Source organism: Ursus maritimus, unplaced genomic scaffold (genome assembly GCF_017311325.1).
Source record: "Ursus maritimus isolate PB19 unplaced genomic scaffold, ASM1731132v1 scaffold_25, whole genome shotgun sequence".
Lineage (NCBI taxonomy): Eukaryota > Metazoa > Chordata > Mammalia > Carnivora > Ursidae > Ursus > Ursus maritimus.
The window spans coordinates 26,794,996-26,810,888 of NW_024425008.1; the positions used below are offsets into that span (position 1 = coordinate 26,794,996).

The 15,893-nt window shown below is 35.5% G+C and overlaps 1 protein-coding gene across 11 annotated transcripts in view; it reads left to right on the top strand.

Moving 5' to 3' along the window:
* The window catches only part of NUMB (NUMB endocytic adaptor protein), a 184,291-nt gene that overhangs the window by 137,299 nt on the left and 31,099 nt on the right, over window positions 1–15,893 (top strand). For 8 of the 11 annotated variants that reach the window (XM_040641678.1, XM_040641683.1, XM_040641680.1 and 5 more), the window contains 2 exons: window positions 5,033–5,107; window positions 10,957–10,989. In XM_040641678.1, the coding sequence (XP_040497612.1) occupies window positions 5,033–5,107; window positions 10,957–10,989 (108 nt within the window). The remainder of the gene's footprint in view (window positions 1–5,032; window positions 5,108–10,956; window positions 10,990–15,893) is intronic. The other 3 variants (XM_040641685.1, XM_008699987.2, XM_008699999.2) reach the window with 1 other exon arrangement.

Below are 15,893 nucleotides of genomic sequence, written 5' to 3' on the forward strand. Positions count from 1 at the left end.
ATAAATAATGAAATCTTGCCATTTGCAATAACATGGAGGTAGAGAGTATAATGCTAAGTGAAATAAATAAGGAAAGACAAATGCCATATGATTTCACTTTAATGCAGAATCTAAGAAACAAGCAAAGGGGAAAAAGAGGCAAACTAAGAAACAAATTCTTAACTATACAGAACAAACTGATGGTTATCAGAGGGGAGGTGGGTGGGGGGACAGGCTAAATGGGCTAAATGAGTGATGGGGATTAAGGAATGCATTTCTTGTGATGAGCACTGGGAGATGTATAGAAGTGTTGCATCACTATATTGTACACCTGAAACTAATATTACACTACTAACTGGTATTTAAATAAAAACTAAAAAAATAAAATATAAATAGGTCAAATGAAGAAAAAATGAGCAAAGGATGTGAATTGATATTTCTCCAAAGAAGATACACAGATGGCCAATTAGCACATGAAAAGATGGATGCTCAATATCATTAGTCATTAGGAGCATGCAAATCAAAATCACAAGATACTGCTTTATACCTGTTAGGAGGATGGTATAATTTAAAGAGAGAAAATAAAGTGCTGGTGACCATGTGGGGAAATTGAAACCCTCATACATTTTGATGGGAATGTTAAATGGTGCAATGCTGTGGAATGAGCTTACTACTCTAGAAAGAAATGTACAAGAGTGTATCCGAAGGCTGCCATAAAACTTCAGAGACATAAAAGACTTGAATAAATACTGTTAGATGAAATAGGTCAGTATTATAATGTCAGTTTTTCTAAACTAGTGAACTCAAGGCAATCTTAATTAAAACACCAAGGATTTGGGGCACCTGACTGGCTCAGCTGCTTAAGTGTCTGCCTTTGGTTCAGGTCATGATCCCAGGGTCCTGGGATTGAGCCCCAAGTCAGGCTCCCTGCTCAGCGGGGAGTCTGCTTCTCCCTCTCCCTCTGTCCCTCCACCCCACTTGTGCGCTCTGGCTCGCTGTTTCTCAAGTAAATAAATAAAATCTTTAAAAAAAAAGCAAAAACCCACCAAGGGTTTTTTGGACAGGAATTGAACAAAATTATTCCAAAGTTGATACCAAAGATTATTTTTTTTTTAAGATTTTATTTATTTATGTGACAGCCAGCGAGAGAGGGAACACAGCAGGGGAGTGGGAGAGGAAGAAGCAGGCTCCCAGTGGAGGAGCCCTATGTGGGATTTGATCCCGGAACGCCGGGATCACGCCCTGAGCCGAAGGCAGACGCTTAACGACTGTGCTACCCAGGCGCCCCGATACCAAAGATTAAAGCCAGGAAATAATTAAAATTAGTGAAAGTGATCATTCCAAAACATATTAAAGCGTTCTTAAACTATAATGAACATGTTGTGGTATTAAAATAGGAATAACAATAGAACAAAATAGAATGTCCAGGATAGAGTAGTTTTTAATAATATATATTTGGCATTTCAAGTCAGTAAGTAGGGATAGAGTAAAAAAACCAAAACAGACTAAAAGAACTTAGCAGTATATATGACAAGGTGCTAAGAGCGAGATGTCAGAATTTCTTAAAATGTCAGAACAGTGATGCAGGTTACTATTTTCCACTGCTTTATTTTCTTTGCTTATTGGACCAGGAAATTGAGAATTTATTTTTGGTCTTTGAAAAAAGTTCAAATATCAACAAAACACAAAGAAATCCTTTTTCGAGCTTAATTCATCCAAAGAGGTATCTAAACATCCATTCATCATTATCTTCTAAGCCAAAAAAAATAGAGCTTTCCAGAATTTGAGTGTAATATACCTATCACTGTAGCATCTGATGGAAAGCAGCCTTCAGTGAGGGCGTACTCCTTATTTCTGACTGTGAAATCATTCTGAAAATCTAGAACTAGTTGACAGAACTACCAAACACTTGACATTTCTGATAGCCTATAATTTTGAGTTAAAATTTTTCTAATTTAATGTAAAAAAGATAAGCAAAGATGACTAAATATGGAATCTAGTGTTAAAGCTATCCTGTAGTGAGCCAGATAGAGGTACACTGGTGAAAATTTGCTATCAGCATCCTTTCTTGTTGATATGAAACATTATATATTATTTTATTTTTTTTATTTTTTATTTTTTTAAAAGATTTTATTTATTTATTTGACAGAGATAGAGACAGCCAGCGAGAGCAGGAACACAAGCAGGGGGAGTGGAAGAGGAAGAAGCAGGCTCATAGCGGAGGAATCTGATGTGGGGCTCGATCCCATAACACCGGGATCACGCCCTGAGCTGAAGGCAGACGCTTAACCGCTGTGCCACCCAGGCGCCCCTATATATTATTTTTAATGTAGTAGTTTAGAAATTCTCTAAAATTTGAGGTTCTCTCTTTTTTTTTTTTTAAGATTTTATTTATTTGACAGAGAGACAGCCAGTGAGAGAGGGAACACAGGCAGGGGGAGTGGGAGAGGAAGAAGCAGGCTCCCAGCAGAGGAGCCTGATGTGGGGCTCCATCCCAGGGCTCCGGGATCACGCCCTGAGCCGAAGGCAGACACTTCACGACTGAGCCACCCAGGCGCCCCTAAAATTTGAGGTTCTTATGTATACTCAATATCCATAATGGCTTCAGTGATGTTGAGTTTCAGAAAACATTACCACTGTTGGTCATCTGTAAAACCAAAGAATGTAACTAAATGTGGATCTAGATAGAAAGTGTAAAATTTGTAGCCAAATTCATTGCATATGAGAACCCAAAATAGAATATGTAAATTTATCTTATTGGATTTCGTATTATTCAGATTTGCCCTAAAGAGATTATATTCTTTCAACTTAGAACTATTTATATATAGTACATTATTTGATTCACTAAAAGGTGAGCATTCTTGCTGTTTATATAGTGTTCATTCAGAATTACAGCTGTTATAATTCTTTAGACATTTTGGTCTTAGTTTATGATCTTTATGATAGATGCCTCAAGTATTTTGTTACCTGAAGTCGAGTGCTTTCCTAAATTGATTTTAATTTATTGGTTTTATGCACTTAGTATTGGAAAGATTTTAGTAAAAATGAAAAAATTCCATGTTAAGCATTATAAGAGTGTTCTTTTTTTTTTTTTTTTTTTAAGATTTTATTTATTAGGGCGCCTGGGTGGCACAGCGGTTAAGCGTCTGCCTTCGGCTCAGGGCGTGATCCCGGCGTTCTGGGATCGAGCCCCACGTCAGGCTCCTCTGCTATGAGCCTGCTTCTTCCTCTCCCACTCCCCCTGCTTGTGTTCTTTCTCTCTCTGGCTGTCTCTATCTCTGTCAAATAAATAAATAAAAATCTTTAATAAAAAAAAAGATTTTATTTATTTATTTGACAGAGAGACAGCCAGTGAGGGAGGGAGCACAAGCAGGGGGAGTGGGAGAGGAAGAAGCAGGCTCCCAGCGGGGGAGCCTGATGTGGGGCTTGATCCCAGAGCGCCGGGATCACGCCCTGAGCCAAAGGCAGATGCTCAACAGCTGAGCCACCCAGGCGCCCCTGTAAGAGTGTTCTGAATCAAGCTGCTTGGGTTTGAGTGTTCACTAGCTGAATGACCTTGGGCAAGTTACTTAAGCTGTCTATGCCTGTGTTTCCTGGGGCTCTTGTTATTCTGCTCTACCGTGAGTTTCACAGTGAAAATCACCTCCATGCAGGGCCAAATGATGGGAGATAGACAAAAGAGGGGAAAAAAGCAGAAAGGGCATTGGTCCCATCTTCCTGGAATCACAATTTCACTGTGACGAGAGGAAAGTTCCCGTCTCTCAGAGATGTGGCTCTTGCAGGTTTCCATTGCTACCACTAGCATAGGATATCTTGGGAAGCTGGGGTGTGAGAGGACAATGGAAACAGATAAATAAAAGGGAGGGAGATTCCTATACTCTCTCTGAGGATAAGGCGTTTCCTTATCTGATCCTTGAGCCACAGCTAGAGTGCTTTTCCCAGAGTTCTTTCTTTGCCACAGCACACACTTTTGGATTTCTGGCTGTGTTAAGTTCAAGTTGGAAGTATCAAAAAGGGGAAGGGGGAAAATGGAGGAGGAGAGTGGGAGGTAAACTCCCTGCCAATCCAGAAATACTTTGGATCCCGGTATTCTTCTTGGACTCATCTTTTCTACTCTTTACAAAAGAGACTCGAAATAGGTGCTCCATGTTTTCTGTTCAGGTTTTAAGGTTTCATTCAATGAGTGGGACAGGGAAGAGTGGGTCTACTCAATTGTACCCAGAACCAGACCATAAATTTCCTTTGAGAAGAGAGCACTTTTGTAATTTTTTCATCATCCCTTCTGCTTTATCTTACCCAAGGCTATTCCCATACTAAGGTACAATTTGAATTGCATTACTACTTTGGGGGGGGAAGCTTTATTATCTCTCTCTCGACTCTAGAATTAAGTAGAGACTCATTCCAGCATTCAGATTCCCAGTTGTACATGCCTCATATCCTAGCCAAACAGGAATCCTTGCTGATAACAGTTATGCTGTTCCACATCTATAACTTTTATTAAGTTCTCTCTACCTAAAATAGTTTCCCAACCTTTCGATTTTTGCCTCTTCAAATTCTGCACATCTTTTAAAGCTTAAATGTATTGCTTATTAAAATTTGTTTAGTTTTCTGCCTTGCTCTTATGTGTTCCCCTAAGAGGAATATGGGATCTCTTCAGCCTTTGAATAACTGTTGTTTTTATTTGTGCCTTTTTCAATATGTGTGTATACATATTTACATATATATACATACAGTTTGTTTTAGGATTATTTTTGTTCAGAGATAAAGCAACTGTGTCTAGCATAGGCTATTATGTTCAGATCCAATAAATTTAGGTAACATTTAGTGCCCACCATCTACTTTTTCACTTCTCTATAACAATTCTTTGAGACATTTATTCTGAATCTCATTCATATGAGGACACTGAGGGTAAGTAAAGTAACATCTTAACTCTTATACAGTGGCAGTTTCTTGAGTGCAGAAATTTCAATATTCAGTTTTCTTCCAGCTAATACCTACCTTATGGTAGCTACTCAGTAAGCATAGCAGTAACCCTTTTTTCTTCTTTCTGCAGTACCTTGGCCATGTAGAAGTTGATGAGTCAAGAGGAATGCACATCTGTGAAGATGCTGTAAAAAGACTGAAAGCTGTATGTATTTGATGGTTGCCACTGTTGATTTATATACCGAAATATTTTCTTAAGAGATTTTGCTCAGTAAATTTTAGTGATTCACTATCCAATAAGACCAGGGTTTCTCTGAAGGCAAAGATGTGGGCTCTCTAATAAAGAGCATCTCATGTTATCCATCCAAAGGCGTAAATTATAAAGACCTACTTTGTCAATTTAGGCCAGACAAAAGTACCTTTTGGATAATGAAACAAGTGGTATGAAACAAGTGGTATGAAATCTTACAGGTGAATAATGTCCTAAAACCAAGAGAAAACTGTTACAGTTAGTGTCTTAACCTAACTGTGATAACTGGGTTATAAATTACTGGTGTTAAATTTACTGTAAGAAGCAGCAGAAGATAGAGTTATCTGTGATGATGGCTAGTGAGGTTTACGGTTGGGGGAGGGCTTATTATCTTGACTACTACTCTCCAGTTTCCTTCTGTACACCCCTCTAACATAAACAATGTATTTCCCCTGCCTTTTGCACAAACTTCAGCATACTTGAAATGGGAAGTCCTTTTCTAGGATAAATGTTTTCTTTGCCTGTTATACCATAGAATAAATCCCAGGCACATGCTTGTGTATTTAATAAAAGGAGAGAATGGATTCAGAGTTCATAAAGGTTCACATTTAAGTGTCGATATCATATTTTGGATAGGTTTGAAGAATGTCTCATCAACTCTGACAGTCTTCTTCACAACCTTCCTTCTCTCCAGTGTGTGGCCTTTTCCTCCCTTTGCTATGAAAGCTTTAACCATTACTTCTGCATGCCCTTGCCCCAGACAGCATTAAATACTTGTTTGCTTTGGGTTTGCTGGTATGGTAGGCTGCCACAAGTTTGGCTACTAATGAGAGCTTTTTTTTTTTTTTCCCCCTCAATTTGCTTAATCAAAACTTTTCTGCTGCTTGGTACATTTTATATGACATCTCATCTATAATCCCTCAATATAAAAGATACAAGATTAAAGAAACAACAAACTTAGAGAAGTGTATTGTGTTTTGGAACAAATGTCTGTGAATCTGTTGTAGAAGGGAAAGGAGGAGAAAAATAACTGATTATAGTATACAAGGAACTAAAAAAATAAACCAATATGTAGAGACATGTACATATACATACTTACATATGTACCATTTTCCTCAGATTTTGGTCATTTAAATTCTTAAATGATTGAAGCCCTTCCTATTCTAATCATCATTAATGTTAAAAGGACTTATTTTCATCTATTATGGTATGTGAAGCTCTAATTTATAGACTTGTCATGTCTACCTGAATATATTCTCCAGTTAAATGCAGCCTCACACAGTGTAATTTTCCAAGAAACATAAATTCAATCTCTTCTTTAACAGAATAATTCTAAGTTCACTAGAATAATAAGTTTAGCTTAGAAAATTTTAAAAGTAATACAGTGATTTGTCCTACTAGTCATTAAAGAATATTTAAACATCATAACTGAAAACAACAGGCAAATCAGTGAATAGACAAATAGACCTGAAACAAATTACAAATAGATATCAAAATTTTATAACTTACTTAACTTACAGGTAGAAGGTCATTGTGGAATGAGCCTTTAGAAAGTCTTTTAATTCAGAGTATGGCTTCATGTTCACTCTCTAAATAAGGGGAAACTAGGGATGGTTTTCATTTGCACAGAAGATATTAAATGGTATTTAGTTTAATGAGCAGTGAATCCTCTTAACTATTTTTTTTTAGCCTACTCTTAATTAGAAGCATCTCTTCATTATATAGATAGGATAAGTTCATTGTGTAAAATACAAATGAATAAAAACAGTATGTAAAATTTTTTATAATCACAGAGATAACCACTATTCACCATTTAGTTTTAAAATTAACTTTTTTAGGGGCGCCTAGCTGGCTCAGTCGGAAATGCATGTGACTCTTGATCTTGGGGTCATGGGTTTGAGCCCCACATTGGGTGTAGAAATTACTTACGTAAATAAACTTTTTAAAAAATAATTTTTTTAAAAGATTTTATTTATTTATTTGACAGAGATAGAGACAGCCAGTGAGAGAGGGAACACAAGCAGGGGGAGTGAAAGAGGAAGAAGCAGGCTCCCAGCGGAGGAGCCCGATGTGGGACTTGATCCCGAAACGCCGCGATCACGCCCTGAGCCAAAGGCAGACGCTTAACAACTGCGCCACCCAGGCGCCCCTAAAAAATAATTTTTTTAATTGAGTGGATTTTACCTTTTTATTTTTTTATTTTATTATTTTTTAAAGATTTTATTTATTTGTCAGAGAGAGAGAGCACAAGCAGGGGGAGTGGCGGAGGGAGAGGGAGAAGCAGGCTCCCCACTGAGCAGGGAACCTGATGGGCAGACACTTAACTGACTGAGGCACCCAGGTGTCCCACCTTTTTATTTTTTTTTAACCATGAAGATTATAAACTATAAGCATGATTATTTGAGGTATAAGACTATTTAGACAATTAAATTTAATAAGCTTTATTTTCACCAGAAATAGAAACCAAATTGCCATTTAAGAAATTATACCTGTGCCTGGAACAGTGTCTGGCACATAGTAGCCACTCAAACATTAATTCTGGACTATATAGAAAACAGTTCAGTCCTCAATATGGTCAAGTCAAATCTCATAACAATTATCATAACCATATCTTACATTTAATGTTTTAAAGTTTATGAAACCTTTTTGTATATCTCTAAATGATCCTTATTTCCCTATGGTCATTTATGACTAATATGAAGTTTTATGTATGTTGATTGCTTTTCTGTACATACTTAAACTTCAGAACTTTGGGGGGAAATTGACCACTTCTGAACTTTTCATTCAAGAAGTTCTTTAAAATTTTTCAGACTAATGCTGTCCAAGAAACTTGGGGTAAATGTTAGGTATAATTTCACATAGGTAAACATGAATTTAAAAGATTAGATTGAATTTTGGGGTAACTGGAGTCAATTTTCTGTTTATTATACTCAGTAAAACTTCCTCCTATAAATACTCTTTCTAATGCTATACTGAGAAGTTTGCAGAAAGTTGGAAGTCTTCAGGATGTTGTTCTTCTCAGACCATATTCATCCACAAATATTTGAGATTTTTGTCTTCTTTTCATATTTTTACTATACAGAAATTTCTAGTTGCCTCCCTGCCTTACCAAACATTCATCTAACAAACATTTATAATCTGCTGTACCAGATGGTTATGTACCAAAAGCTATGTCTTCTTCCTTAGAGTTTCAAATAAATGGAAGCAAATGTAGAAGTATATAAGCTTACAGATTAAAGAAGAAATAACATGTTTATGGAACTAGTTTGAATGCCAGAGTTTTAAAATTTAAAGAATTATATAGCTCAGATGTACGAGTTAAGTAGCAAAACAAACATCTTAAACCTATCACTTGAATGATGTTTGAACTAAAAATGTGACATTCTGGAGCTTTTTTTGTGAATAATTGAAGAAGCCAGATAATTTGCAAGTATAGTTCTTATTTATCCTCAAATTAGTCCCTTACTATTCAGGATCACTGTAACATCAACAAGAAGTTACTTGCATAATTAATATTCTCAAATGAAAAGATATTATAACTAAACAAGATCGCCTTTTTTTTCAAGATTAAGTTTTAAATCTGCTTCTCAGAGCATAAATATGTTTAAATTCTTTTTGTATGATATAAAAGTTAGTTATAGCTATTTCCAACTCATTTACTTTGTGATATAAGTGCACAAATAGCCACACTGGGACTTAGATTGTATTGGATAAATGACAGAAATGACTATTGTCCATTTTCAGTACCTTTATTGACATAGTCAGTTGCAGGGTGAGTAGTACTGTCATTTATCAGTCTATTTTGTAAAAAGTGTATTGGGCCTTGGTTATCTTGCTTGACATTGGTCCAAAATGCTCTTCCTTTTAAAAGGTCTTTTCTTCCCATTGTCTCTAAATGTCTCTCCCTCTCTGTCTTGGTTTTAGACTAGTTTCATTATACTGACAGTTTCTAATATGTTGGTTTTTTATTCACTATTTGATATATTTGCTTTAATATATGTTCTTGTTTTAGCAGGTAAAAGAATCATAACTTGTTTTTTTTTAAGCACTAATATTCTCTAATTACTATCTTTTAATGCATTTTGCACGTCAACTTTTTTCATTAACAACTGAGGTCTTTTATGAAAAGAGGGCAGACTACATGTTTAACAAGAGCTTTTCTGGGAGCTGAACTAAATATTAACAGATCTCTTTCCCTTACCTCACAATCCCTCAAGAATTGTGAATCTTTTAACTTTGGCTGCATCTTTAAAAGCTGGTGGTCACTCACAGTCTAACAAAACTAGGGTCACCAAACTTGGCAGTAGAAATAAGCAGTCTTATTGCAATAACTACCCCAGTTTATTGTTTTTCCAGCTTAAGCTCAAAACATTTTTTGGAAATATTTGATGCTGTTTGGGATTTTCAAAACTTAGGTAGAAAACAAACTCTTCAGCGTTTGAGAGTAGTGAATGAGTTTATAAATTGTCTGAGAGAGTAAAATTTCTGTACAGTTGTCTTTTTCTAGATACTTATCCAACATTAAAAACTGATTATAAAAACTAAAGGCTTAAATAGTTCAACCAAAGTTAGGAAATGTAAAGTTAAGGTAGCTTGGGTTAGAACACATCTACTTTGCATAAGTTCTTCTGATCTTAAATGGTGGCCAGCTTTAAAGTTTCTACATGCTTAAGAATTGGTGCTGGAACCATAGATAGCTATGTCTCTCTTAGCTACATAGTTTCAGAGTTACATACTTATAACAGCCAATGCAGGTTTGTTTATTCTAAAACAGTAGCATTTTTTTTTTAAGATTTTATTTATTTATTTGACAGAGACAGACAGCCAGTGAGAGAGAGAACACAAGCAGGGGGAGTGGGAGAGGAAGAAGCAGGCTCCTAGCGGAAGAGCCTGATGTGGGGCTCGATCCCAGAACGCTGGTATCACGCCCTGAGCCGAAGGCAGACGCTTAACGACTGCACCCCGAGGCGCCCCTAAAACAGTAGCATTTTAAAACAAAACCCTATTTTTAAAATTTCAGTTGTGGTCCACAGATGTTGTTTGGTTCTCAGATGTATTTTTTTCATCTGCAGTGAAAGCATTAGCTTTGTGTTCTTTAAAGACAATTTATTTTCTGGAATAGAACATATCTATTATTTCCCCATGATTGTTGTGGAATTGATCAGCCCACACATACACATACTTACAAATTGATCCCAATGGATGAGTAAGGATTCTTTAAGTGAAATCTTGAACTTGGTAAGAAAAAGTCTGACAAAAATTCTTGCTGCACACTCATAATTTAATTTTATGGGTTGCATTTTTTATGTGATTATGTGGTTATTCAAATGTGGACTGTTTTTTTTTTTAATTGATGACTTCCATATAGTAGACCACTGATTTTTAAATTGAAAAATGTATATGGAAATTGAAAAATGTGTTTACTACTCAGTATTAGGAAATTTAAAATACAAATCTCACCAAACCAATATGTCTTAATCTTTTTCCCTGCTGCCAAATTTGGATAATCTCTGTTTCAAAAGTAAATAGAGACTACTAAACTAACTAGTTGCTCTGCACGGGTGCGGGTTCTGATTTCTTCTCTTTCCATGGATTCTTAGGCCATACAGTATGTTTCCCTGCATTTTCATGCACCGTCCTTTTTCCCTGTCACTCCTGGTATGGATAACTCTTTAAAACTCTCACGCCCTCCCCTACTCCTACTTTGCCTTTTACCCCATTTCTGTATGTGCTTATTGGTGTGAAACCCTGGGACATTTAGCCCATACAATAATAGCGCTCGACTTGTCCCCCTGTTCCTCCAGGAAAGGAAGTTCTTCAAAGGCTTCTTTGGAAAAGTAAGTTTGATGCCACATTCGTGCTTGCTTTATAAGGAGTTACACCCCTAGTATAGCACTGACATTCATTTCTTTATAATATAGGAATTGATATATGGAAATTAATAAATTGGAAAGTTGCTATCTATGATATTAACTGTGTGTCTGTTCATACTAAAATTCCATAAAGAAAGCAAATAGATTGAAAAAGTATTATGTCCTCAAGGCTAGGTATTAAAATAAATTTAATTTGATCTTGCAAAGCTGTTCATATTAGCATATTAGGTGGATTTTTAACAAGTGGGTTTTACTTAGTGCTCAGTATTGACAGAGAAATGGGAAGAAATATTAAGTTCAAGTGGAAATTGAATGTACCCCAGATTTTATATTCAATGCAAATGCTTTTTTTCAATCTAAATTAAATTTCAGGTGAAGTGAGTGGAAGTACATAAACTTATCTTTGGGGATTCTATCATTTTTAGCCTGGGATGCTAATCTGAGAAAAATTATCCTCATTAGTAGTCTACCAAATAATCTGTCATTGTGTGGTATGTTCCTTCTGTAAATGCTTTTCAAGTAATGATTATTTAATGTCCCGATTTCCTTAGAATTAAGAATATATATACAAATAGGTAAATACATTTCTAACATTTTTGTGTCAGAATTTATCATTGTTTAGTTTTAAGTAAGTGCTAGAAAATAATTTAGACTGAAACAGTATAAGAAAACACTACTGTCATTGGATATAAATTACTAAGAGTTAATGCGAATATAAAAATCCCATCAATTTTTTTTTTTTTACTGGGTGGTTTTGTTACTTTGGAAATTTGTTTTAAAGAACTAATAGTTAATGAATCATGGAACATTACATCAAAAACTAAGGATATACCGTATGGTGACTAACATAACATAATAAAAAATTATTATAAAAAAATAAAGTAGATGACAATCCTGAAAAAAAAATAAAGAACTAATAGTTTCCATTTTATTCTCAAGTAAATATTTTAGTTGTGGCTGGTTTTTACACGTTCAGGTATGTCACCTTTATACTTTATAAATTTGTTTATAAACAGATTTGAAGAGACTTTAGATTGAATGGCTTGATTCAGTTACTGCTGTCAGTCTGAAAGAGAAAGTCATATCATTTACCCACTCGTTGCAATAAAATTTCTTAGTAGACATTTTGAGTTTGAGTTAAATCAACAGGTCCATATCTAGAAAGAATTAATCCTATAGACATTTGCATCAGTGCCAGGGGTCAGAGCCTCCAAACCTCTCTGAAGTCAGAAATTCCTGTATGATTTTTGACTCCCCAGGAACTTAACTGTAATAGCCTACTGGTAACCTTACCAGTAACATAAATAGCTGATCAACACATATTTAATATGTTATATGTATTACATACTGTACTCTTCAGTAAAGTAAGCAAGAGAAAGGAAAATGTTATTAAAATCTTAAGAAAAAATACATTTACAGTACTGTACTGTATTTATAAAAAATTGCATATAAGTAAATTTGCACAGTGCAATGGTATTTAAGGGTCAACTGTATAAATATGCATTATAATTGTTAAGGAAGTTTTTTTGTAGATATTTATTCTTTTCCAAATAGAATTTTTCAAAGCATTTTCACATCACCATAATTATTATACAATTTAAACTAGATTCCAAGTGATCAGTTTTTAATATGTCTACTTTAGTAAAACAAACCTGTGTAGACCTTGTATAGATGGCTAATTATAGAAAATACTGACTTGGTTTATAGAAAAAACATACCACAAGAAGACTTAAAAAGTTGTAAAACATGGCGTTAGGGAACAAAACTAGCTCTCACTTTGAAATCAATCCCAAAGTGGCAGTATTCATTGCTATACAGAATGGAGTCATGGTGTACCTACAGAGTAGCTGAATTGGGTCACACTGTGCTTCTTAGCTGTTTCACTGCACTTTGCAACATGATAAATGTTATATGGCATGAGAAAGAAAATTAGGAATCATCTCACTTAATCCTTAAAATAACGCTGAAATTATTATTCTCCCTGTTTTACAATGAGGAAACGGAAGTGACCTGCCCAAATTCACAGACATAATTAGTGGTAGAAGCTAAAATTTGGACCCAGATAATTGGACTCCAGAGCTCACATTCTTAATCACTATGCTTTATAATTATTCTGTTTTCATATTAGTTACAACCAAAGTTTAAAAGACTTAACCTTGGGGTGCCTGGCTGGTTCTGTCGGTGGAGTATGTGGCTTTTGATCTTGGGTTATGGGTTCGAACCCCACACTGGGTATATAGATTACTTAAAAATAAAATCTTTTAAAAAATAAAAGATTTAACCTTAAAAGATGCTAATAAATAGCTTCATATAAACTCATTTCACTTTCTTTGTTCTTTGAAGGTAGTAATTTAACTTTGGATTTTTACCTCTAGTCAATTTACTTTTTTATTAAGGCTTTAAAGAGTCTTTTTCAGTGGTTCAAACTAACATTTTATTAATTTGGAGATATTTAAATCATACTACTGAATTTTACTCTCACAGGGTTTCCTTAAAAGATGCTAAGCAGATGAGCACTGCTGTCGTATGGACGTGTTGAATCACTCAATTGTTGACATGAAACTAATATTATACTGTATGTTAACTAACTGGAATTTAAACTACAACTTTTAAAAAGGTGGGAGGTGGGGCACCCCGTGGCTCAGTCGGTTAAGTGTCTGCCTTCAGCTCAGGTCATGATGGGATCCAGCCCCAAGTCGGCTCCCTGCACTGCGGGGAGCCTTATTCTCCCTCTCCCTCTGTCTACCACTCCCCCTGCTTGTGTGCTCACTTGCTCGCGCTCTCTCTCTCTCAAATAAATAAATAAGATATTTTTAAAAAATTTTTAAAAAGGGAACAAATGATGCTGAACAGTCTCATTATAGCATCTATGAACAAATGCGACTGTCAGAATTCTTTTGTTATTGAGGGGAGAATTCTTTTTATTGGCAGGGTGATTTTATTCTAACATACAATTTTTTAAATTATACTAAGTCATTTAAAGAGTTTGGAAAACCAACAGGGAAAAAGCATTACCCATAATCTTACCAGAAATATGCTCTTAAATGAAAAACTTTTATTTATTTATTTTTTTTGAAAAACCTTTTAAAATGGAGCCTTTTAAATCTTTCAAGATGCCATCATTCAGCTCACTTCCACACTAAGCTACAAGAAATAGGCTGGTGAAAGAGACTTGGTTTGTCAAGTTTGCCAGGCCAATTTTGGTTTAATGAAAGCTAAAAATGGAGAATCTCATAGAACAGTATATGATAGGGAGTTTATTTTTTTAATTAAAGTATAGTTGACGTGTATTAGTTTCAGGTGTACGAGATAGCAATTTTATAAGTAATTACGAGACACTTGCTATGATAAGTGTACTTACTATCTGTAACTATACAAAGTTACTACAATATTATTAACTATTGGTAGGGAGTTTTTTAAAAAGTTTCTTATAAATTTTGAGACTTTCTTAGCCTTCACAGCATGTATGATTTAGTGGTCCAAGATAAAGAGAACAACAATTATCAAGAGGTGTTTCCATTAAACGTATTTACATAAAAGTAGAGGTGAAAGGATTATTAGACCTGAATCTGAATTTATAAATCATGACCAGGAGGACTGCTTCCTCGTTTTCCTAAGTTGTTTCCTGAATCTGACCAACCGGTCACTTCTCTATTCCTGCACCAGTTGATGGGAGGAGTGCCTCCATAAGCGTTCACCATAGGGAACAGATAAACCTGAGTCTGTTTACAGAACTGTATTATTTAGCCCATGTAAGCTTATACACATCTTATTTTATTTTATTTTATTTTATTTTATTTTATTTTATTTTATTTTATTTTATTTTATTTATTTATTTGACAGAGAGAGACAGCCAGCGAGAGAGGGAACACAAGCAGGGGGAGTGAGAGAGGAAGAAGCAGGATCCTAGCGGAGAAGCCTGATGTGGGGCTCAATCCCAGAGTGCTGGGATCACGCCCTGAGCCGAAGGCAGACGCTTAACGACTGTGCCACCCAGGCGCCCCGCTTATACACATCTTAAAACAGGAAAGAAAAAAAAAAAAAACCTGAAAACCTGAAATAACTTTTTCCAAACTAGCTACATTAAATTGCTCACTGTTGTTAGGAGAGCCAAAAATGTACTCAGCTTTTTAGGAAGTACTGTATACAGGTTTGTTAGTTTATTTGGACATACCAAGCAAATACTTGATTAACCAAGTAATTACATGGCAGTTAACACTTGAAAAAGATTTTATAATTTTAATATATTTGAGGAACTCCATGAGCTAAGTAATCTGCATTTACATTTTATGAGGAAATGACTGAATACAGAGATATGAAATGTTCTTAGGCTACCCGTTAGTTCTCTTTTTAAAGCCATCATATTAGAAAAATTCAGTTCAGTTATCTCCTGTGAGTCTTTCTCTTGTGTGTTTCCTTTACTGCTCACACAAAACACTTCATTTCTGGTCTCCAAATGAGATATTTTTCCATACACCAAGCAATTTTTTGTGACATCAGCTAGTTATCTCACAATTTAACTCAGTTCTAACACTGCCTACCTGGAGATAGTGTCTGATCCCACGGGTTAAGGGCTCAGTCCCATAAGACTGCTTCCACACTATTTTACATGCCAGCCGTAAGTAATAGGTCTCCTGGTTACCTACAATGTCTGTCCAGTTTGGCTACAAATTGGAGGTTCCCACAACCTCCTCTTCAGGTTTAATTTGCTAGAGCAGCTCACAGAACTTAGGGAAATACTTACATTTACTAGTTTATTTAAAATATGTGATAACAGAAACAGAAGAACAGCCAGACCAAGAGCTACACAGGGTGAAGTCTGGGAGGATTCCAAGCACAGGAGCCTCTGTCCCTGTGGAGAGGGAGTG